Source organism: Falco rusticolus, chromosome 6 (genome assembly GCF_015220075.1).
Source record: "Falco rusticolus isolate bFalRus1 chromosome 6, bFalRus1.pri, whole genome shotgun sequence".
NCBI classification, from domain to species: Eukaryota; Metazoa; Chordata; class Aves; order Falconiformes; family Falconidae; genus Falco; species Falco rusticolus.
Window position 1 is genome coordinate 30231344 of NC_051192.1, and position 20452 is coordinate 30251795.

At 36.6% G+C, this 20452-nt stretch overlaps 1 protein-coding gene across 3 annotated transcripts in view; it reads right to left on the minus strand.

Moving 5' to 3' along the window:
- Window positions 1-20452, minus strand: part of MAN1A1 (mannosidase alpha class 1A member 1) — a 151768-nt gene that overhangs the window by 85898 nt on the left and 45418 nt on the right. For all 3 annotated transcript variants that reach the window (XM_037391545.1, XM_037391547.1, XM_037391546.1), the window contains exons 3-4: window positions 14726-14841; window positions 3273-3353 (exon numbers count right to left, since the gene is read on the minus strand). In XM_037391545.1, the coding sequence (XP_037247442.1) occupies window positions 3273-3353; window positions 14726-14841 (197 nt within the window). The remainder of the gene's footprint in view (window positions 1-3272; window positions 3354-14725; window positions 14842-20452) is intronic.

Consider the following 20452-nt stretch of genomic DNA (forward strand, 5'->3'; position numbering starts at 1 on the left):
AGTTTGCAAAAATATCTGCCTTGTTCATATGGGTTAAAATTACCATATTATAGGTTTCTCCAGAGGCTTTCATGCAAACAAGCAAACAAATCAATACTAGTAGTGCTTTAAAGGAGACAGGTGCATTTTAATAATCTCGTACAGCCACTGACTCATGGAAAAATGGAAGGGAAGCATTCACATGCAATATTACTACAAGGGACTTAAAAACAAAACCCAAAGAAACAAAAAAGCAGTCCTTGAAAGGTTACTCATCTTGAAACCAAGTTTTCTGGTATTTGTAGCTGTTATTCAAGTAAAATTTGATAACTGATGGAATTCTAGCAGGGGTTTAAATAGCAACCATAAAATAAATTTTAAAAGTGACTTAAAGTGTACAACATTCTTCTACCACTTTTAGGTTTTTCATATTAATCCTAGTAAAGCATAAATTGTAAAAAGTTTAATAGAATGCATCTCATAGCTCTATTTGCAAGTGAGCACCACACACAGTTACCAAGTGGCAAAGTATCCAATTTGATCATTTTTAGAATTATTCACATTGGTGCCTTTATCTAAATGAACTATTACGTGAGCAGGATGTTTTAGGAACTACTCAGTATGATAGGATATTCTTTAATCATGATTAGTTAGACATGCAAATGATTATGGAACATACAATGTGTTGCAGCTTTGGATCATTACCCACAGAAATGTAATTCAGAAGTACAAACAATAATTATTTCTGTCACTCCTTTTACTGAAACACAGCTTGCTTTAATTAGGATATTGATAAGTGAGCACAGCAAACATAAGCTTTTTAAATAGTTAATCTGATAAAGAATTAAATGAGCTTTTAACTGAGAAAGCTTAATCCTCCAGTCTGCACACAGGTTGTTCCACCTCCTTAGGAAGGCCTCCTAACATAATGGATTAGCAGATGACTAAAGATATATTTTCTGCAGTGGCAGCCAGCCTCTGGGGCCCTCAGTCCCTTCCACACCTGCCAGCAGCACCAGCAAAGGACAGACTCTCACAACACGGGAAACCTCACACTGCTGCACAGCGGCTCTGCCCTCAAAACTGCTACACCCTGCTCTTCCCATAAGGCAGCCCTTGGCTATTGCTTCAGTATCTTGGATTTTGGAGACAAATCAGGAAGTTTCCCCAATCTGATAAAGGCAGAGCGTGCTGAGCTGCACTCTCTAAGCCTTGAGGACAGCTATTAGTCTAGGAAAATCATTCTGTCTTGGACAGCAGGTGTCTATCAAAGAGTATGAAAACCAGTGGCAAGCATGGACGGTGTCTTTCCCAGTCTGCAAGAGCTCAGGATGCTCCTTAATCATACACATCAACTTTGCATTTAGGAGCCCACTCTACTTTCATTGATAAGTCCATGCATTTTTAGAATGGACATTAGCATCCAGTATAACCAATATCCTACTGCAAAGAGTTCCAATTAATTATTCATGGTGTGAAACACTTTGTTTTAAATGCTTCCTCATTTCATTTGTAAAAGAGTTTTATTTGAACACCAGTGTTGCTATCAATCTAGTGCAAGAGGTGGTGGTAAAGCTGCCTCTTTAAAGCTGAAGGAATGGCTGAGGAGCAATGACTAGGTGTTATTTAGGAGAAACTATACACACTGATTGAAAGTGAGACTGCACGTTAACAGACACAAGATATAAACCATCAGCACAGATGAAATCAACAACAGATAACAAATGGTTGAAGCATTTACTGGCAGACAACTGTCGCTTGATATAAAGGCTTGCGTGCAGTCCTCTGCCAGCTCACTGTCTGCCAAGAAGCATCCTCTGCTTCTGTCAGAACTGGTTAATTAAAATGCAGCAATAGGTTATACTGGAAAAGTTCGCTCCTGTTTGTAAGACACAGATCTGCAGTGAAAGATAGAACTGTTTCATCGCAGAAGGAAGAGCTTTCAGTTCTAGACATCCTTACATACACTTTTCTGGGCACTGAGTTACTGGAGGAGCACAAGGGATTTCCTTCAAGAGTCAGAGGTGAAACAGCAAAATTATATTTAGTAAAGATCTAGAAATGCGCTACCAAGCACCTCTCAGATTTTTTCATTACTTTTAAGTGTGAACTTGAAATGGGTGTAAGTGCAATTTTTTTTCTGCAGAAAATTACAAAACAGTAAAAATATGAAAACCTGTATATTCTAAAACATGAGTGTCTTTTCAAGATCACATATGCTCAGGACAGGATAATGGGAAATAAACAGGTAAGTCTACTTAGGATGTGAAAATATTAGAGGAACACTGTCTCCTTATAACTGCTTTGTCAGGTACATGACCCAGTAAGTACCTGCTAAGACAGCTTTAACATAATGAAAAAAATTAACAAAAACCAACATGCACACCATAGAATTTAGGTTGAAGTGACAGGTTCAAAACAGAGCTTTAGCCAGTATGTGGGAAATTGACATATGAAAGAGAATAATACATCTTTAGGGTTTTGTGGAGTTTCCACCAGAAAATGTTTTGGATTTTAAGAAATCCAATGGTAAATGCAACTTATGATTAAAGAGTATTAAACTTGTGTTAATCCTACAATAAAATACTGCTATAATCCAGAGACAGGAAAAAGCATTTAAGCTAGTAAGATAAAAGACTTCTCAAGTGCCAAGCTAAAAATTTAAAGTATCACAGTACCTGTGACTCAGTATAGCTTCTCCAAATATATTACAGAAATAATATTGCATTAGTCAAAGCTCTTAGATGAAATTGCTTCTTCATCCTCTCCAGGAACCATGACAGGCAATAGAGATCAATGGGATATTAATGTTTTAAAGACATTCACATGTATAGGCTTACCAGTTATCTTTTTGTTCTTAACATGTCTTTTCCATATGAGTTGATGCTTCAGCTTCAGGAAGGCCAACACAAGGATTGTTTACAGGAGTGAAAGGATATGCTCGAAACCAATTTGTGAATCAGGAACCTGATGCACCAAATCTACCACTACCATGGCATAGGAACTCCGTAATTACATACACCAGCACAAAGCCCAGTAAGAATGTACTGGGTATGGTTTCAACTCAGGAAAAAAACACCAACCCCAAAACACTTACAAGAAGTAATAGCTTTAAGACTTACAGTAAGCAACAGTAACAGAAGTAAGAAAAGCCACTGGACAGATGTCTGCTGTACAAGCCATTTACAAAGTTCTAAACAAGTATAAATTGGATAAATAAAAATTATTAAACTAAAAGTTAACTACTTATCTAGATGACGATATTTCAGATAAACTATGTGGAAATATCTTACCTCTTCTCCTGAAAGATAGTAAGCTGAAAGTAGTCCACCAACAAAACGAATGTTCACTTCAAATACTGAAATTTCAGCATTCTGTTGAAATAAACAAACATAGTTTTATTCCCTGATATTTTTCTGTATGGTTTTGTTTGTTTGTTTTTGTCTTTTATATACATGCAGGTATTAAGCTACACCAGCTGTAAATGGCAAAACAGAGATGATGTAGGGAAAGCCAACGTAAGTGAACTTAAGAGCATTTTGAAGTATTTTCTTCTCCTCTTCTTATTAACAAAGAATTATTTCGACACAAGTCATCCTCTAAATCCACATATCTAATTCCCTGCAGATGATTCAGCACTCAGACACAAAAAGTACTCTCAGATCATGTCCCACACTACCTCAACCTCACCCTAAATGCGACTCACAGTCTAAACATAAGTTATTGTAAAATGGGGCACATGTGTATAATATTAGAATGAGTCAATTATATGTTCATGATAAAAATGTAATCATGACATGTATTCACAAGGAAGCAGATGATCTTTCACTATGATGGTGACAGCCCTTCTGAAGCTGGCCTGGTCTTTACCAATGATAGAGACTAGGTTCGTTGTATTAAGCAGTACAGATACAGCCATTATCTATCCCAAAAGTCAAAGCACATTCTTCTCTGCCTTTTTAAAATGCAAACCTAAATAAAGAATCCGAGTCTCATGATTGCTACATTCTCTTGCTCTTTACTAAGTCAATTCCAATTTTACTCTGACACACAACATTCAATCTACTCAATAGGCATTCAGTTGAAAGCTCATCTATCGAAGTTTCTTATTTTTCACTTTTTTATGTAATACTACTTTTTATATTTTTGTATTTCTGTAGAAAAATAGCACCCAGCAGTCAATCTTCTAAACTCTAAACTTTTGGGCACATAAACAGGTGTTTGACTTTTGTGTGTTCTGGGTTGCTCTTGCTTCTGTTGAATGGTCTTTTCCATCTTCTATTTGTGAAATACATTAGAGCTATATTTAATATAAATCAATGCATGGTGGGGCTGCAGGATTTTCTTCCAAAGGGCTTGCAGGCTTTTCTCATTCAGCTATTTTTTGTACTTTTCCAGTTTAAACATGCAGATACCAGTTTATGTAGGAGCAAAGAAGTTGTTGCTCCCTCTTTTCTATGGATTTTAAATTCCAGTAAACTGCCTTTGCAGAAGAAAACAGCACTAGGTTACTTATTAGAAGTATTACTTCATGCTTTACAGTTTGCAAGGCACTCTGATTAAGGAAAAGTATCTAGACACATTGCAGAGTTGTGCAGTGTTTTATCAGTTATAAAGGTACAGACTTCAAAAAACACTCACAGACTTGCTACAATGCTTGTCCACTTGCCCTGACGCATTTAACTTTTCTCCTCTAAAATCTGTCCTGCTCCTCCCCCTCTAAAAATTCAGGATATAATTCCATTCACAGAATTGCTCTGATTAATATATAATGTGTACATTATATATATGTGTGCTGTGTAGGTTTTGTATACACACGAGCACAATTCAAAGAGGCAGATGAAATAAAGCCATCACACATCTGCCTGCTGAAAACTCAGACCTGGCATCACGTGTTAAGACTGGAAACTGAAAAAGTGATCTTGCTGTCTTGCACTGTTTAGAACATGATTTTTTTCTAAGTTTATCTTAAGTGTACTAAAACTCTACAGGACCTCCTCACCCACTGCTATCCCACTACTGGTCTACTCTTATTCTTTCTGAAAGAAACTACAAAGGCAAAAAAGGTTTACTTTCTGTTTCCAAAATTAAACTGATATTTCTGCTTCCAAGTGTTCAGTCATCGTCTCACTGAATACAGCAAGAAGGAGAATGAAATAACCGGGAACAGGTATTCAATTCAACTTTAACTAGTGCCTTTTCTTTGTGTTTCCTTTTAATATACCATGATATATGGCAAACCTGGGGAGATGGATATAAAAACATTTAAATCCTCTAGAGTTCTGAACTAACTAGACAATACACCTGTTCATCTAAGCAGGCTACCTATGTAAAAACTCTACATTAAATGAAGAAGTCTACCTTAACTACATCCAATGCATAAAACAGCTTGTAAAGAACTGATCAGACTTAAGAAAGGCTGACCTGATCAGACTGAAGAAAGGATGATTAAAAGGACTAATAGGGGCAGCTTCTTTTCCCTGGAGCTTGAGCTAGCTGAAATGCCTAAAAATAGTATTTCACTTTAAGAACCTTCTTCATAAGCTCAAGTTCTTTCCATTTCAGTCCTGAGCCTCAGCACATGCCAAGAACTTTTCTTTGATGTGGGAAAGTTGAAGCTGTAAAGAGGTAGGTATTAGACAAGGAAATGAGTTAATCAGATATCCCAGACACTTGTGTTTCCTGTGAGGATTGAATTAAATTACTTTTTCATTTTGAATTGCTTGAAGTGATATATGAGCTGAATATTTTGTCTCCAGTACCTTACATTTTGCCTTTCTGGATTTAATATGGCCATTTAACTCGCAAACCATTACTATCTTTCCAGGAATGCAAAGGCCCTTTAAGAAAAGCTCAGTACGTATGCACCAACATCTGCTTCTGGAAATCAGTTACAGACTAAAAGACTCTGAAGTAATGTGAATAAAGATTTTAATGTCAAACCACAAAGATTAATTGCACTGTAATCCTGAATGTTTGCTGAAGTGGTGATCTTTCAGGGTATTTCTTGAAGTTAACCATTATTTTAACGTTAACAGATTTCCAATACCTTACTTGTACACATCTCTGAACCTTTGTTTGAAATCCTTGTCTCTTACTAAAACTTTTACACAAGCCACTAAAGCAGATGCAATTAATGAAATGGACAGACATTTCATTAATGGTAGATTTGAATGTTGTATGCTTAATACACAGTCATTCTTAAACTCATTACATCAAGGTAGTAGTATTCTCAGAAAGCACAGGAATTACAGCAATTTGCAAAACAGTTCAAGAAGTTTTATAATTTCATGTCAAAGAAAGATTCATCTTTACATGGAAAGTTCATGTGAAGAAGTCTGTTAAGAAAAGTGAACTTGTAAAAGCAGCAATTTCTGCTATACCAACTTTACCCTTCTTTATGTTTTGATTTGGTGGGGGTTTTTGTTTGGGTTTTTTTGTTATTTTGTTTTTGTTTTTTAAATTTTTTGTATTACACGCTTAAGGTGCCATACTTTGATCACTACCCTCTTTTCACATTTCTAGTCATCATCCACACAGAATTTGCACAAATGAATCTGTATATTTCTACTCAGCATTCAGATCCTAAGTAAGCAATGTTAATTTTTATTTTGCTCTTGGATCCAGCTATCCAGCTGTACTCAAATACCTTATGATCTATTTAACAGTGCCAAGACATATAGCAAACCCCTCCATCTTCACTTCCCAAAGTTTCTACTTCAGCAGCTGAAGAGGCCAGAATTACTTTATTTTTTTATTTTAAGTTTAGTCTTCTCTTTCAAACCATCATTTTATCATTATATAGCAGGTCTGAGATACGGTTGAATTAATTCCATTATATCTAATGGAACTTCTGTAAAGAGAAGTGACTGGATAGGCTTATTTTAAAATGACTATGATGTTCCTTTTGTAAAATCCCAAGTATGTAATATGGCTCTGACCAACTGGATAGATATTCTTTCTAATTTTACAGTCTTTTCATTAGTACTCCAATTAGGCAGCACAGCCATGTGTTGTGTATGACGATATCTGAAACACCTTTTTTAGTACATGGTCTGTGCTAAGCTCTTACTGTTCCTATGCAATATCATCTTACTCTGGCTGCTGATTTTGGAGACCTCCCTTGTATAAAGGATTCTTAAAGTATGTAGATGCTTGGGAAAGGGATATGTATATTGGGAACGTATTTTTGTTTTACTTCCAGGGCTTTTATGTTAATTGAAGTATATGAGTAACTTGGTCTTTCATCTTACATTTGTTCAATAATTTATCATTCGCTATTTGATCTTCTGATAAGTGAATCATAAATGGTATCATCCAAGCACTAAATGAAATCCAGAGAAATTGTGACTGCAGTTCACCATACTGACAGAAAGTGGAAACGAAAAGCAATATATGTATCCATTACATGATGCAAGGTTAAAACTTGACAACTGTATGGAATTTCATGTGGTTTCCTTGATTGGCTTCTAAAGACAAAATTCTTTTGACAAAGAGGTGTAACATCCTTTACGTTTGCTGGCTAGACACATAACACCAAAGTGAACCTATTTACTTATGGTGGAAACCGCTCCTTCTCAAATTCAGGCTATGCGAATAAGCAAGTCTCTACAATCAAAAGGACGAAACAGCTGTGTGTTACCACATTTTGGCTTGACAAGGAGAAATGCTAAAATAAGCATATAAAATAAGATTTTTTTTAAGCAAGAGAAGAACCATAGCTTGGAAACACTCAAGAAGCTGCAGGATGTTACAGGTTTAACCACTAAACCTATTAAAGTCACTCCTTTTAAAGAAAGGGAGGTTGACTATACCTTAGGAAGCCCCATCTTCCAAAAGCAACAAGTATTCCCAAATGGGGTAGGGAGGAATTGTTACATTAGCTAGTTTATGTTACCCTGCATTTGTACTTTATTTGCAAACATACAACAGGGCCAATCTGATCTCAGCTGCATCTCACCACTTCCCTCGCCCTTCTGTAAACCAGAGAATTAATCTACAACTGGTAAACTGTTAAAGCTTCAACGAGCTGTGGTTGAATTTAGTGTTGAAAGCACTGTTCAGACGACAAAACTACTGTCAGCTGGGCTCTCCTGAAGCCTTTCTCCTTTGACTCCTCCAGCTTCCCAAAAATCAGTATTCACATCCTTCTGAATCATTTCCTTAATGCATCATTCCTGAAAGTCTTCCTTTCCATAAATTTGTAGACCAAGGCCAAAACAATTTGTCTATGTTTTCTTCTGAAATATTTGATTTTGAAATATTTCATTTGAAATACAACCAAATTCTATTTATCTAGTATAAGCTTCCACCTGGCACTCATTAACACTGGTACTTGCTCTGCCATTCATAATTCAATTGGAGAAAATACTGTGTGCTTTTTACATGGATGAATGTATTCACAATAATTTATACCCAATATCTTAATTTATATCTGATAAAAAGCTTACTCTCCTTGTTTTTATAAAGATCCAAATAAGGCTACAAATCCTACCAAATAATTGTTTCAGTCTTTTTTGCACAGGTTCTTTCCAAAACTTTCTTTCTTTCAGTTCTCTTTTTCTTGTCTCATCAAGAGTGTAATAAAACTTCAGTTACCTCATCTGCATTTCCATCTATTGCTCCTATGTACAAGGACTATAGGTACTCCCCCCACACCTACATACCATACCGTACCGTTGTAAACAGCCCATATCCTGCAGGTTAACAAGCTGTGCAAGAGAACACCAGGGACTCCACACTGAGCAAAGCTGAATAATGTGCATAATTCTAGACTAAAAAATGGACACAAAGGAACCATGTTTCCAGTGAAATGAGAGAAGTAATTATTATTATTATTACTTTTAAATAATATCTCCCAGTTAAACCGCAAAGGTTGGGAACAACAAATTCTAGCATTTTCAAGCAGTCTGGGAAGTATGATAGAGACACCAAGAGTATCACAAGAGCTCACTTTAAGCTACTGTAATTTAACAACATTTTAATTACTTGCAATTGTGGGGGAAGTAAGTTTCATTTGTATTCCACAAATGAAATTTAGTGGCAGCCTGCTAAAATACTCTGTTCCCATAGACAAGGGAAACCATTTTAGCCACCTTCTTATTGCAATTGTCAAAGCTTGGTTATTGCATAATATGTTATTTAACCTTGATAAAGTCCCCACATGACAAACTTTAAGATCTTAAACAGGAACAAAAATAAAGTGCTACTAAAGGCATTAACGAACTCTAGTAGCAAAAGAACTGGATTTAATAATAAATGTGCAAGATCTCCTTTCAGCCCATCAAAATAATTTCTTATTCGTAATCAAACCAAAATCAAGTCACTTTGAAGTCTGGTATTTAGAGTGTACTAATAAATTATATGGCAAAGTAGTAAACATATAGTCCTGTTAAAAAAGAAAAGGGGGAAAAAAAAACAAAGGGGGGGAATTGTAGAGGAATGAAGCTGGGTTAATATATACAGCTGTGGGCTGGCTTCAGGGGCGGTGGGTTGGCCAATGTAGATAAGGTGCAGCTGTGGCTGGTTAAGTGGTTGAGAGCCAATGAAGAGAGAGCAGCTCAGGAAGAAGCAGAGAGAGGAAGAAGTAAGAGAAGAGAGAGTGTGCCCTGGATGAGGTGAGATGAGGAGAAGGCAGCAGAGGGACTGGCATGAAGAGTATGCTGGCATGAGATGGTAAAAGACCTTGCTGCAGCTTGATAGTCTGGAGAGTGCTGCGACATAGTCTTACAAACTAAAGAACCATTTTCAGCTGCTGACTTTCTTAAGGTTCTTCACAGACCCATTGTACATTTACTTGAAGTCAAATTGCTCGCACCTCCCACGTGCTGCTTTTTTTTTTTAATAGTAAAGCTATTCAGCCACAAATTGTTATATTAGGAAACTTTCTAATTTTCTCACTTAAAGAGAGAAAAACACCAAAAATAAAGTGCCACAACCCTATCTGCGTCCAAGCCAGATCACTAGGTTATGATCTGTTAAATATATTAACAGGTCGATCATAATGCCTACGGTTTGAGAGTAGTAGGAATTAAATTTGTACGTGCTGAAGTTAGAAATTAACAATCTCGATTCTGAAAGTTTGCCCTGTTACTGACTGCCCCACCATGACAGATTTGAGCTAAATATAAATGCTGGAAGCATTAATAATAAGATACAAATAATATTTGTTATTCTGTGATCTTGGAAAAGTTGTATGTTAATCTGTACATGGCAGTAGAGATAAACTTAAGTTCCAAGTTTCTATACTTTTTTTCCACTCTTTTCTACTTCCTAAAGTAGTAGATATATTACACACAAAACTTCTACATTGCATGGAGATGCACTCGAAGCTTTTTCAAAAGATACTTGAACTTGCAAAGCTAGGTACAAAGATGAAAATCAGAACTGCTAAGTAAGCCTTCAAGCTTCAGGGTGGCTTATAAAATCAGATAACAGTGACTGACTGACCTCTGTAAACAGATTTGCTTAAGAGTGCTGGCAGTACACAAGACTGAACGTATCCTTGCTGTCTTATTCATTCTCTTCTCTTTATGCAGTTCCTCAAACTCATTTAGTACCTATTTGCAAGAGCAAATAACGAAACGCTCTTCACACTTTCCCCACAGCACAACAGCAACTCTTTCCTAGGTTGATCGTCCTATGCAGTTAACAATGGAAAGTATCTGTGATGAGACACATAATATGCAACGAGTCAGTGCTCACACAAAATGTCAACTAAAGTCAGCTAAATTATATCCACATAGGTAGAGCTGCTGCACAGACTGCTGCGACTTTCATCTGACTGAGCAATCATAACTTCCCACCATCCTTCATTTTGACAAAAAACAGAGAGGGATGAGGCAAACAAAGCAAAATCCACTAATAACCAACAGGAAGGTTATTTTAGTTTGACTCCAAATTCACCTTTGAGATAATCTCCTAGTAGAATAACCATTTTCCTATTGTCTCAACAAGCACACAGCTTCCTGCTCCATACCTTGTTCCCATTCTGGTCCTGTCTGACTACACGCACATCAGACAGTTGATCAGTGAGTCAGGTCATGAATTCAAGCACCATCCCACATACCATTTAATTAGTTAGCACCTTCTGGTCTGGTCTGGGCCCCTGTCATTCCAGCCAATGCCCAGGCACACTTTAGGACAACATGTAGGCCAAGGACTGTTCTCAGTATGCAGTAGGGGCAAGAGTGTCCTTTTGCAGGGAAGGAATTTAGCAGGGCTGAAGAAGAAGGGGAGGGATCAGTTAAGTCTCTCACCCTAAAGAAGCTGGGGTGTGTCTGGGTGTAGAAGCAAAGCGCCATCAGTTCTAATACTTAAGAACTCCCAGTCCTTCACTGCTGTGCCATGCGGCTCAACCCCCACACCACTCCTCTCCTAACCCTGACCCCTTCATGTGTCTCATTAAGATCCTTCTTCCAATCTCTCTTCCCAAGTATGGATTCATTGGGGTTCACCCTTTGCACTGCAGAGGCCAATAGCTTTTTTTCTCCCCAGCATGAAGCAGAAGTTGGGTGGTGGTACAGAAACTCTTTCAGAAAGCTATGAATGCTCTCTGTGTGTGCAGGTTCTAAAGCAAACTATGAAAAAATAAACCCAAAAAAGCATGCAGCAGTGTGTAGCTGTAGCTAGGAAACAGCCAAGCTCCCTAGTCATCCCATGAAAGACTGGCTCCTTTCTCCTCCGTTGCAAGTGCTGATGTACAACCTGTCCCAGTGCAGCCTCAGGCACGGCCACGCACGAGCACCATGGAAGGGGTGTGCAAGCAGCAGCATGCGTGGGGAGGTCAGGCCAAACCCTCAGCCATATTAACTGAAGAGCAAAACTATACACCTCCATGGAGGTGAAGTGATTTAATAGAAAACAGAGCACAAATCCACGATGCAAAGACCATGGATTTAGCCACGGCAAACATCAACTTTTTCCAAAGGTATATGTATGTCTAAATCTCCTAGAATATTAACAGAAAATCCAACTTAATTCCTGAAGGACCACTCAAGTTTAGCTGAAACTTCAACAAGGTATAAAACACAAGGAATTTCAGCAGTTATAAAAGAAAAAACCTCCAAGCATTGCTTATGTGGATATCTCAGTTATAAAATCACAGGGCTAACAGCTCCAGCTATAATAAAAATCGCCTAAGCCAAATGGGGAAGCTTCCAAACACCTCCACTCACAAGCTTACCAAAATTCACAACTTTGCTGAGAAAGGTGGCATTTACTTAACTAGAATTTTCCTTCGAAATCAAAACAGTTTGCTTTCTTCAGAAAGGTAAACAAGAGTAACCCTGAATAGTAATTCATTGAATTGAGGAACTGAAACATATATATGTGACAAGATGATGCCAATTCTCATTAAGTCATCTTTATTCTACAAATCCTTTTATGTGGATGAACTACTGCCTACTTTAGAAAGTGACATCTGGAAGCTTTTATGATCAGGTGATGAGAATGATTGAGTGCTGGCCAAATAGTTCAACATATACACGAATATCTGATGTATTACAAACTTCTAGAGAGGAAAACTTGCTTTATCCAGCTGCATTGACAAAGAATATAAAGAGAAAAGATTCTGCTACAGAGTAGTCACAGCTATTTTTGTAAAGAACATCTTAAAAAAAATTAAAGATTTTAAAAGCATAGTTCTACGATTAAGTGGAGAGAAAAAATAATTCTATTTATATAAATAAAGGCCAAACATGCTTCCCCAAAAGACGATTAAGCAGTCACTGCCCAGGAAATAAACAGAAACATGTTTTATACTACTCACAAGAAATAACACTTAAAGATATGTCAGTGTGTCAGTTATTAAAAACTAAATCACTTTCATGGGAGAAAGGTTTCTAAAACAGGAGCAAGTAAGTGTACAAAACATTAATGCAGAAAATGTCAAGTAATGCCTAATAAATGATAAATGGTTAAACACAAAAGAGAGGGCCCTGCTGTTCTTTGTGCTAAGTAATTTCCAACTTTAAACTGTAAGATACAAATACAAAGCAACATTTGAAACTAGAACTTATATTTAAAGTGGAAAACTAAATGAGTGCAAGCTGAGCAGCTTCAAACAATTCAGCCATTAAACAAACTGATACCAAGTTATTTATTGTCGTTTGCTCGTTCCATTTCGGGAAAATTCATCTATTCATTACTGTTGTCAATGTAGAATTCAATTCTATATGATCATGAAGATTAAAAAAAATCTTTTGTGAGGTGTCAAACTCAAGGCAGCTATTTACAGGAATATCAGTATTACCTGTAAGTTTTGGTAAATGCTGGATTGTGGCATTGACCAACTAATGCCATACAAAATTTCAGACATTTTGAAAGACTTCATAGCTTTTAAGCATTACTGAGGGGGGGAAAAAAAAGGCTACCTAATTTTAAAAAGTACATAAATTAACAAGAGGAGTTGAAGCTGTAGGCAATACCATCTAGAAGTTTCCAGTAAAAAATCTAGCAAGATTTATATAAACCTGAATATTTTAGTGTTATTAATGTAAATCACTCTACAGCGCTTTATGGTGTTACTCCAAGTGGAGCTCAGCTCTTCCTTTAAAGTGGAGTTTGCTATTTTCTATGATGTTTTGTTCTTACATTTTTAAACATCTTAATAATGTTAAGCTAATAAGAAAGGATTTTAATATTACAAAAATTCCTTTAGAAAAAAAAAATCTTATGCACAAGTTACAGTCAGCATGTCATTCAGACATCTGACACTACTTGGAAGCACAAATTAATATCCTGTATTTACACTATTAATGTAAACATTAATGCACACTAAATTGCTGCTTATATAAACTATATAATATCCACTCTTCTTAACTTCTCCTTCTTAAAATGATAATTAATTCTCAAGCATGTAGGAGAACATAATTAATCCTGACTTTTGCATAACATATTAGAAAGAGTACTTTGTTTTCAGAAAGTGTTTCTGCCATTGCATACATCACCTACAAGAGCTTTTAAGCTCAGTGTACTGTGCCCACAATACTTTCCTACTTTCCTACACTGATCAGCAGAAGTACTCCATTGGCTCTCTATACCCAGCAATAACAAGTACTCTGACCCCCAAAAGAAAAAAAACAAACAAACCAAAACCCAGGCCATTTCAATTTAATTGAATTTTTACAGAGGTTCTGTCCTGTTCAGGGCCTTTCTAGAATAGAAACTTTAATAATGAACTTTGATGAACTCTGTTCTCAGCTGCATATTTACCAGTTAATAGGAAGATTTATACATGCAGTTGTGATCTGATGCCTCTTAAGACTAAAGCAGCTCAGTTTGTGTCAGTAGTTCAGCTTAACTCATGGGGTTCAACTTCAGTAGTATACAGAAAGGAATTTAAACGGTATTTATGGTGTGTAGTTTTCTCTAAACACAAGTCACATTTGTGGAAGATTTCACAAAGCAAACATATAAAATGTTTACATAACTAAAAAATTAACGCTTGAAGTATCCCAGTTCTTGCGTCCAAAAGAGCTGAAAGGTCTCTGTTGCTTTACAACGATAACCTTATTCCTTCCTTCAGGCCAGCTCGTTGCCTCCCATCTACCTAAACCTCTCAGACTGAAAAACTGCATATAAGCAGAGCAGTAAGTTTATTATAATTCTGCTCCCTACCTTCTTTTGTCTATCAACAATCTAAATTCTGTAGCCTTGTATCATGCTTGCACTATCAAAACCCAGTCTTCAGTTGGCCCCTGGAGACCGAACAGAGCATTAAATGTTTATCAGCAATGCTACTTACCACATTGAAATCTAAGTTTTTTTCAACCCACTCCTTGGCTTCCTTGAATTCCTCTTTCATTTCCATGATGTATAGTGTATCAAGGGCATCCACTATTGTTGCTCCTTGAATGTTACCTGAAATACATGAAGAGCCAGTGATTTACTTTCCATTGGAAGGCTTTTCAGTTAAATCTGATTAATTTTAATTAATTTCAAAATCCAATTTCAATTAATGCAATTAAAAAATGGGCATATAAGCATTCAAGTTGGCAACTAGCAATTTACAGCCTTAACTTTGATTCCTATGCCACAACACAACACCATAATATTTAAGTATTTCTTCTACTAATGAAGTTTTGAAGAGCAGAAGATGTACTGCATTTTCAGCCCCGATTTTGCATTTTTAAACACTGATAGAACAGTTAACCATAAAATGTAACTCATTACATATGGTAGAGAAACGACTGTTTCTTCCAGTTTGGAGTGAAAAAAATCAGTTGCTTTTTTGTTTTCATACTCAATAATATGCATAAAACTTTAAGAAGCTGGTAAGTACTGATCACATTTCAGTTAATAAAGCCCTCTAGAAAGTACTCTCTCCGAAAAACTTTTTTTCTGATACCGTGCATCACCATGTAACCTGCACAAGATAGCACTGGGGGAGCAAATGCACACTTGCACACATGAATTTCTCAGCTCAGGAGAGACACTGCCAGATGCCAGTTTTCAGAGCAAGTTCTGGTTGTTTGCAAAAGTGGCACCCATTTACCCCTGTTATGGAGATGCATGAGCTAGCCTTCATCTAACACTGCAAGATGAAACGTCAGCAGTATGTTCACTTTGGCATGGATTAAATGTTCATGAACCCATATGAAAGGTTAATGTGGAGGGTGGAGGAGAAAATAAACCCACTCAAATGACTTTTCCCATACTTCCTTCAAATTTGCTATGACCTTTTCAAAACACCATTTTTCTAGGAAGAGTTTCAATTCCTGTTTACTGAATAGTGTAAAAAAATTCAATTTTAGCCACTTTACTCAATTTTATCTTTACGAACTTGGCTCCAGCAATCTTCATTATCAATGGAAACTACTGTTAAGATATACTTTAGAGCAGACCTTAAATACAGAAAGAAACATTAAGAACTGCAAAATAATTTAGGTTGTAAGGCACAGAGGAAGTCATTAGGTCCAATCTCTCCCGCAGCAGGGCTAATGACTCAGGTGGACAGTTGACTATTCAGGAATTGATTGCACTGGGCAAATAATAAGACAGTAGCTACAACTAACTTTACAGAACTTGATTACCACCTTGCCTCTGAAATACCTGGTGAAAAGGTAAACTTAGTTTTGTAGACTTACGAAGTATCAGAATTCAATTACTCATGTTTAAGTAGGAAATCCACTATTTCATCAACTCATATGTTTACTACCATCAAGGTTTCCTGCTTTCTCATGAAAAGGAGAAGTTATCGGAGACCTGCATATATCAGGATTGACATCACATTCCTTTCTTAAGCTTCCAGGTAGGAAATAATTTTCCATTTGTACCATCTTAAACAAAGTAATACTTGAGATTATTATGACAGTTACTTGGTACACTTAACAGAACCAGATGGTCTCTCTCCTTTTAGCAGCTGTTAATTGTTTATACCATCCTTTTTGGAACATCCCTTTCATACTCTGAAGGAAGCTATCTATATGTTTTCCCCCAGATAGTCCACTAATAACACTGCAGCGTACTTTGGTAAGAAGAACATCACATCAACCCAGAGCTTATTTGGATCTTGGCTGCCCTTCTCTCATACTAAAGGAAAAACATTCCTTTAAACTTGGCTAGCTAACTTGTATTTTTCCGGAGCGCATGAGAAAGTGAGAGCTATTGTGGAAAACTGCTGGAGGACACGTTCTCAAGAACACTTCTGCAAAGACTCTGGAAATGCTTAGTAACTCTATACAACAAAAGCAGCTCCTGGTGAACTTTTACAACTGAGCACTACTTACTGAAAAATCACCTATAACCTGATTTGCTTGAGTGGACTGTGATAGGCTAACCTGCAATGACATTCTTTGTGACAGTCAGTCCTCTTGTAATACAACTAACACTGCTTCTGAACAACTGAGCTTTCAATTTCAAGGATTAGTACTTGAGCTGCAATTCACTACTGAGTCAGAAGAAAAAGAGGAGAATTCAACCCTATTGAGAAATCACCCTTGGAGTCACACACTTCCTATGATTTTTATTTCCCTCCCCCCGAATTTGGCCTCCATGGCCTGCTTAGAGCATAGACCTCTCCCTGCAGGCAGACAGAAGAAAATGGAAGAATCTCAGGTAGATCTTACTTTATTTGAAACAACTTTTGCTATTATTCTGAAGGCTTCAGAAAACAGGATAAAGCAATTAATGTGGCAATTAAATAGTCAGGTTTGTCTTGAACAGTTATACTTCAAAATTCTTGATAAAAGAACACTGAATGCATTTTTAAAGTGTCAGTTTAGAGGCCAAAATTACGACTTCAGAACAACTGCAGTTTACACTGTTAGCCAACAGGATAATCCAAAATTAAGAGTGTAAGAAATTGTGTAGCTGCTCATTCATAACCAGTTAGACAAACAAAGGGAGTGGGAGGAAATAAAATAATAATTACAAAAAAGGAACACAAAGAAGTTAAATGAACATTTCTTATTATGGAATAAAACCAAATATTTCACAAGCCTATATATGCTATGCTTCTCAAAGCACACCACATAAATTATTAAATACAGTTATCACTCACGTTAGTTCCAACACAATGTTCCCAAGGAATTACACAGGAGTCATGGTCTACAAGAGGCAAAGATTATTGCTAGACAATTACAATACACACTCACGTGACACAGAATATTTGAACAGAAGGACTGTTTTGTGATACACCTAAGGTACTGCTATGAATTTGGCTAATAGTGAGCATTGGGTTACAAAAAGTGCCAGCAAAGATGCAGTCACCGCGGCAGAGTTTCATAGCTATCGTAGAAAGAAGGGAGATATCACAAGCAATACCCAGAGCAAATTCATACATCTCAGGTAATTACAGATACATTTTTCAGATAGTAAAAAAATACCGTACTCAAGGTAGAGAAAATGGACTTGACATTCATAAAACATAAGCTTGAAGTGAGTAATTTTGATGATAAAAGAGATAACCAGATGTACAAGCCTACCAAAGCAAAACATCATTAGTCGCTACCAAAACCTCCAGACCAAGTAGTCATATATGCTCCATTTCACTTCCTTTGTCAAATCTGCTTGTTTTTCTCTCCTCTTTGCTAACAGCATCATTTATTCCATATAAGTGATTAATAGAGAACATATAAAAGAGCCTACAAGCTAGTTAACTGAAGAGAGAGCAAAATAAATCAGTCAACATGGAATTTCAAGTGGACTATTTAGACTAATTATAAGAACCAGCAGCATCTACAGAGCATCCTTTCCAGTTTAACACTTGAAATCCTTTGCAATGATCTGGAAGAAAATAAAAAAGAACCTGCTGCTAACAAGATTTGTGGATGATTAACTAAGATGACTGATTACCCAGCATTTCAGAATAGCATCATATAAAGCATAGAGCAGTCTAGATCACCTCTGGTTAATGCACAGTGTGTCCATTTAAACAGCATGCTTTTTAATATTTAACCATGCAAAGGTAATAAGAACGCTAATAAGAAAAGGAGATCACATTAGAGAATGAAGTAGCACCTCACGGGTGGGTGGGAAGAGCAGAATTTAAAAAGTGATCAGAAGATGAATAACTTCCAGGGTGTCACTGCAGGGACAAGCTTATTAGTACAGCTCTGTGACTGAACTTATGTGGCCATATGGCTTAAGAACCACAACTGGCTTATGGCCAAACTATTTGGAGGGTGGGCCAAAATAAGCTTTTATTTGTCTAGCCCAGGCTTTTAGACATGGCTTATATTTTAGCCAAAAAAGCCTGAAATAGAATACAGCGAGGATGCTAGAATCAGTGTATGCTGACACACTTAACAGTTTGTTTACAACTTTCCTCCCATCCCTTGTACAACAAGTTTGTGGTTTGGTTCTTGTCACGGTTTAACCCCAGCCAGCAACTAAGGCGGCACAGTTCTCCAGAATATCCACATTCCTCATCACCAAATATGTTTGGAGATATAGATACACACACACACACAGATACGCATACATATATGTGAAACAGATGAAGATTTGTAATCTGCAAGCATATCATATAGAACATTACATGGAGGAAAGTTTCAGATGTGTCCTAACGCACCATCTATAACAAGATGGAAGCCAAGCTCCTTACTCTTCCCAAATTCAACTCCTTTTCTTTTTCTAAGTTTGTGTCATATTCAGAATGGAAGGAAACTGTGGCAAAGCATATAAAAAAAAATGGAAGATAAGGAAAGATGAACTAGGAAATGGCCTCAGATCATGGTATATGTCAGCTCCCTCACCTATAATAGTTCGCCATCCAACAAGAGTCATAAGCTAGGATTTCTTGTTCTTGATTGACTGTAGAAGATTAATGGAATGTTGGGGTTTTCTTCCAGAAAGACAGTTAAATTTTTTGTTTCTGATATGAAGTACAAAAATTAATATAGGACATTTATATTTGTAATTTTTTTAGTATGATGGAAATTCAGCACATACAAACAATAGTGAACATCCCTTCAAAGTTAAAATGTTCAAAAAAAGTTTCCTCTATTGTCAGAAGAACTGCTCTTTTGGGCTACTTTCTACTATTTGTGGAAAAGAAAAAAAAATTGTATACATCGCTATATTTGAATTGGACTCAGCCCCACCCTGATCTTAGACTCTTCGTTGTTTTCAGCCAGTGAGGCAAACTTGTTTTGTCACCTTCCAGTTATTGTAAGTTGAAGAAGCTCAGTGAAAGCAGATGTATCCTATGAAATCTTCCTCCAGTTTTTCCTTTCAGACTCAAAATTCCAGCCAAAAAAATACACAAATACAAGTGTCACAATTTTTTCCTTATCTGGTCATTAAGAACAGTTCAGATCTTAACATGGGGAGTAAGATCAGATACTTTGTATCACTAAATATGCAAATTCAAAAAAATCAATCAAGCATCTATTTTTTTCAGCTTTATATGCATATACATTGTATATTAACAACTCCGAACTACGTTGTTGTCAACATATTCAAGAATATATATTGATTTTGTCAAGCCTATGTTTTGACTTGAGCTGTAGGTTTCTTAGAGCGCTGTTTCACAAGCTGACTTGGATTTTAAAACAGTATTTTCCTTTATTTAAAGTTCAGTGAAAAGGTTCCTATCCAATATCATTACCAATTTAAAGTGTCAAGAGTGATTAATTGTTAAAGTGTGCTATGCCAAAACATGAAACTCTTACTCAAGTACTGGCAACGCCCCAGCAACCCTCATGTTTTTAATTTCAGTCACTATTACCAGCTGGTAAGAGTGGAAAAGAAACAATTTCAATTTTTTTACTGATCTAGCTTTTCATATGTGTACCATGAAATAATGCTGTGCTATTAGCTTTTCATATGTGTACCATGAAATAATGCTGTGGTATTTCTAGAATAGTCTTCTAATCTCTAGTATTTTGCACATCTGTGCATTTTAGAGCCAGCTTGTGTATTTAATAGTGCTTGATAAATTATTCTTACATCACTCATCTCTTTGCTTTCTGTGGAAGCCCTCGGCATCGTACAGCTTGCATACATCATACAACACAAGCTCAGCTAC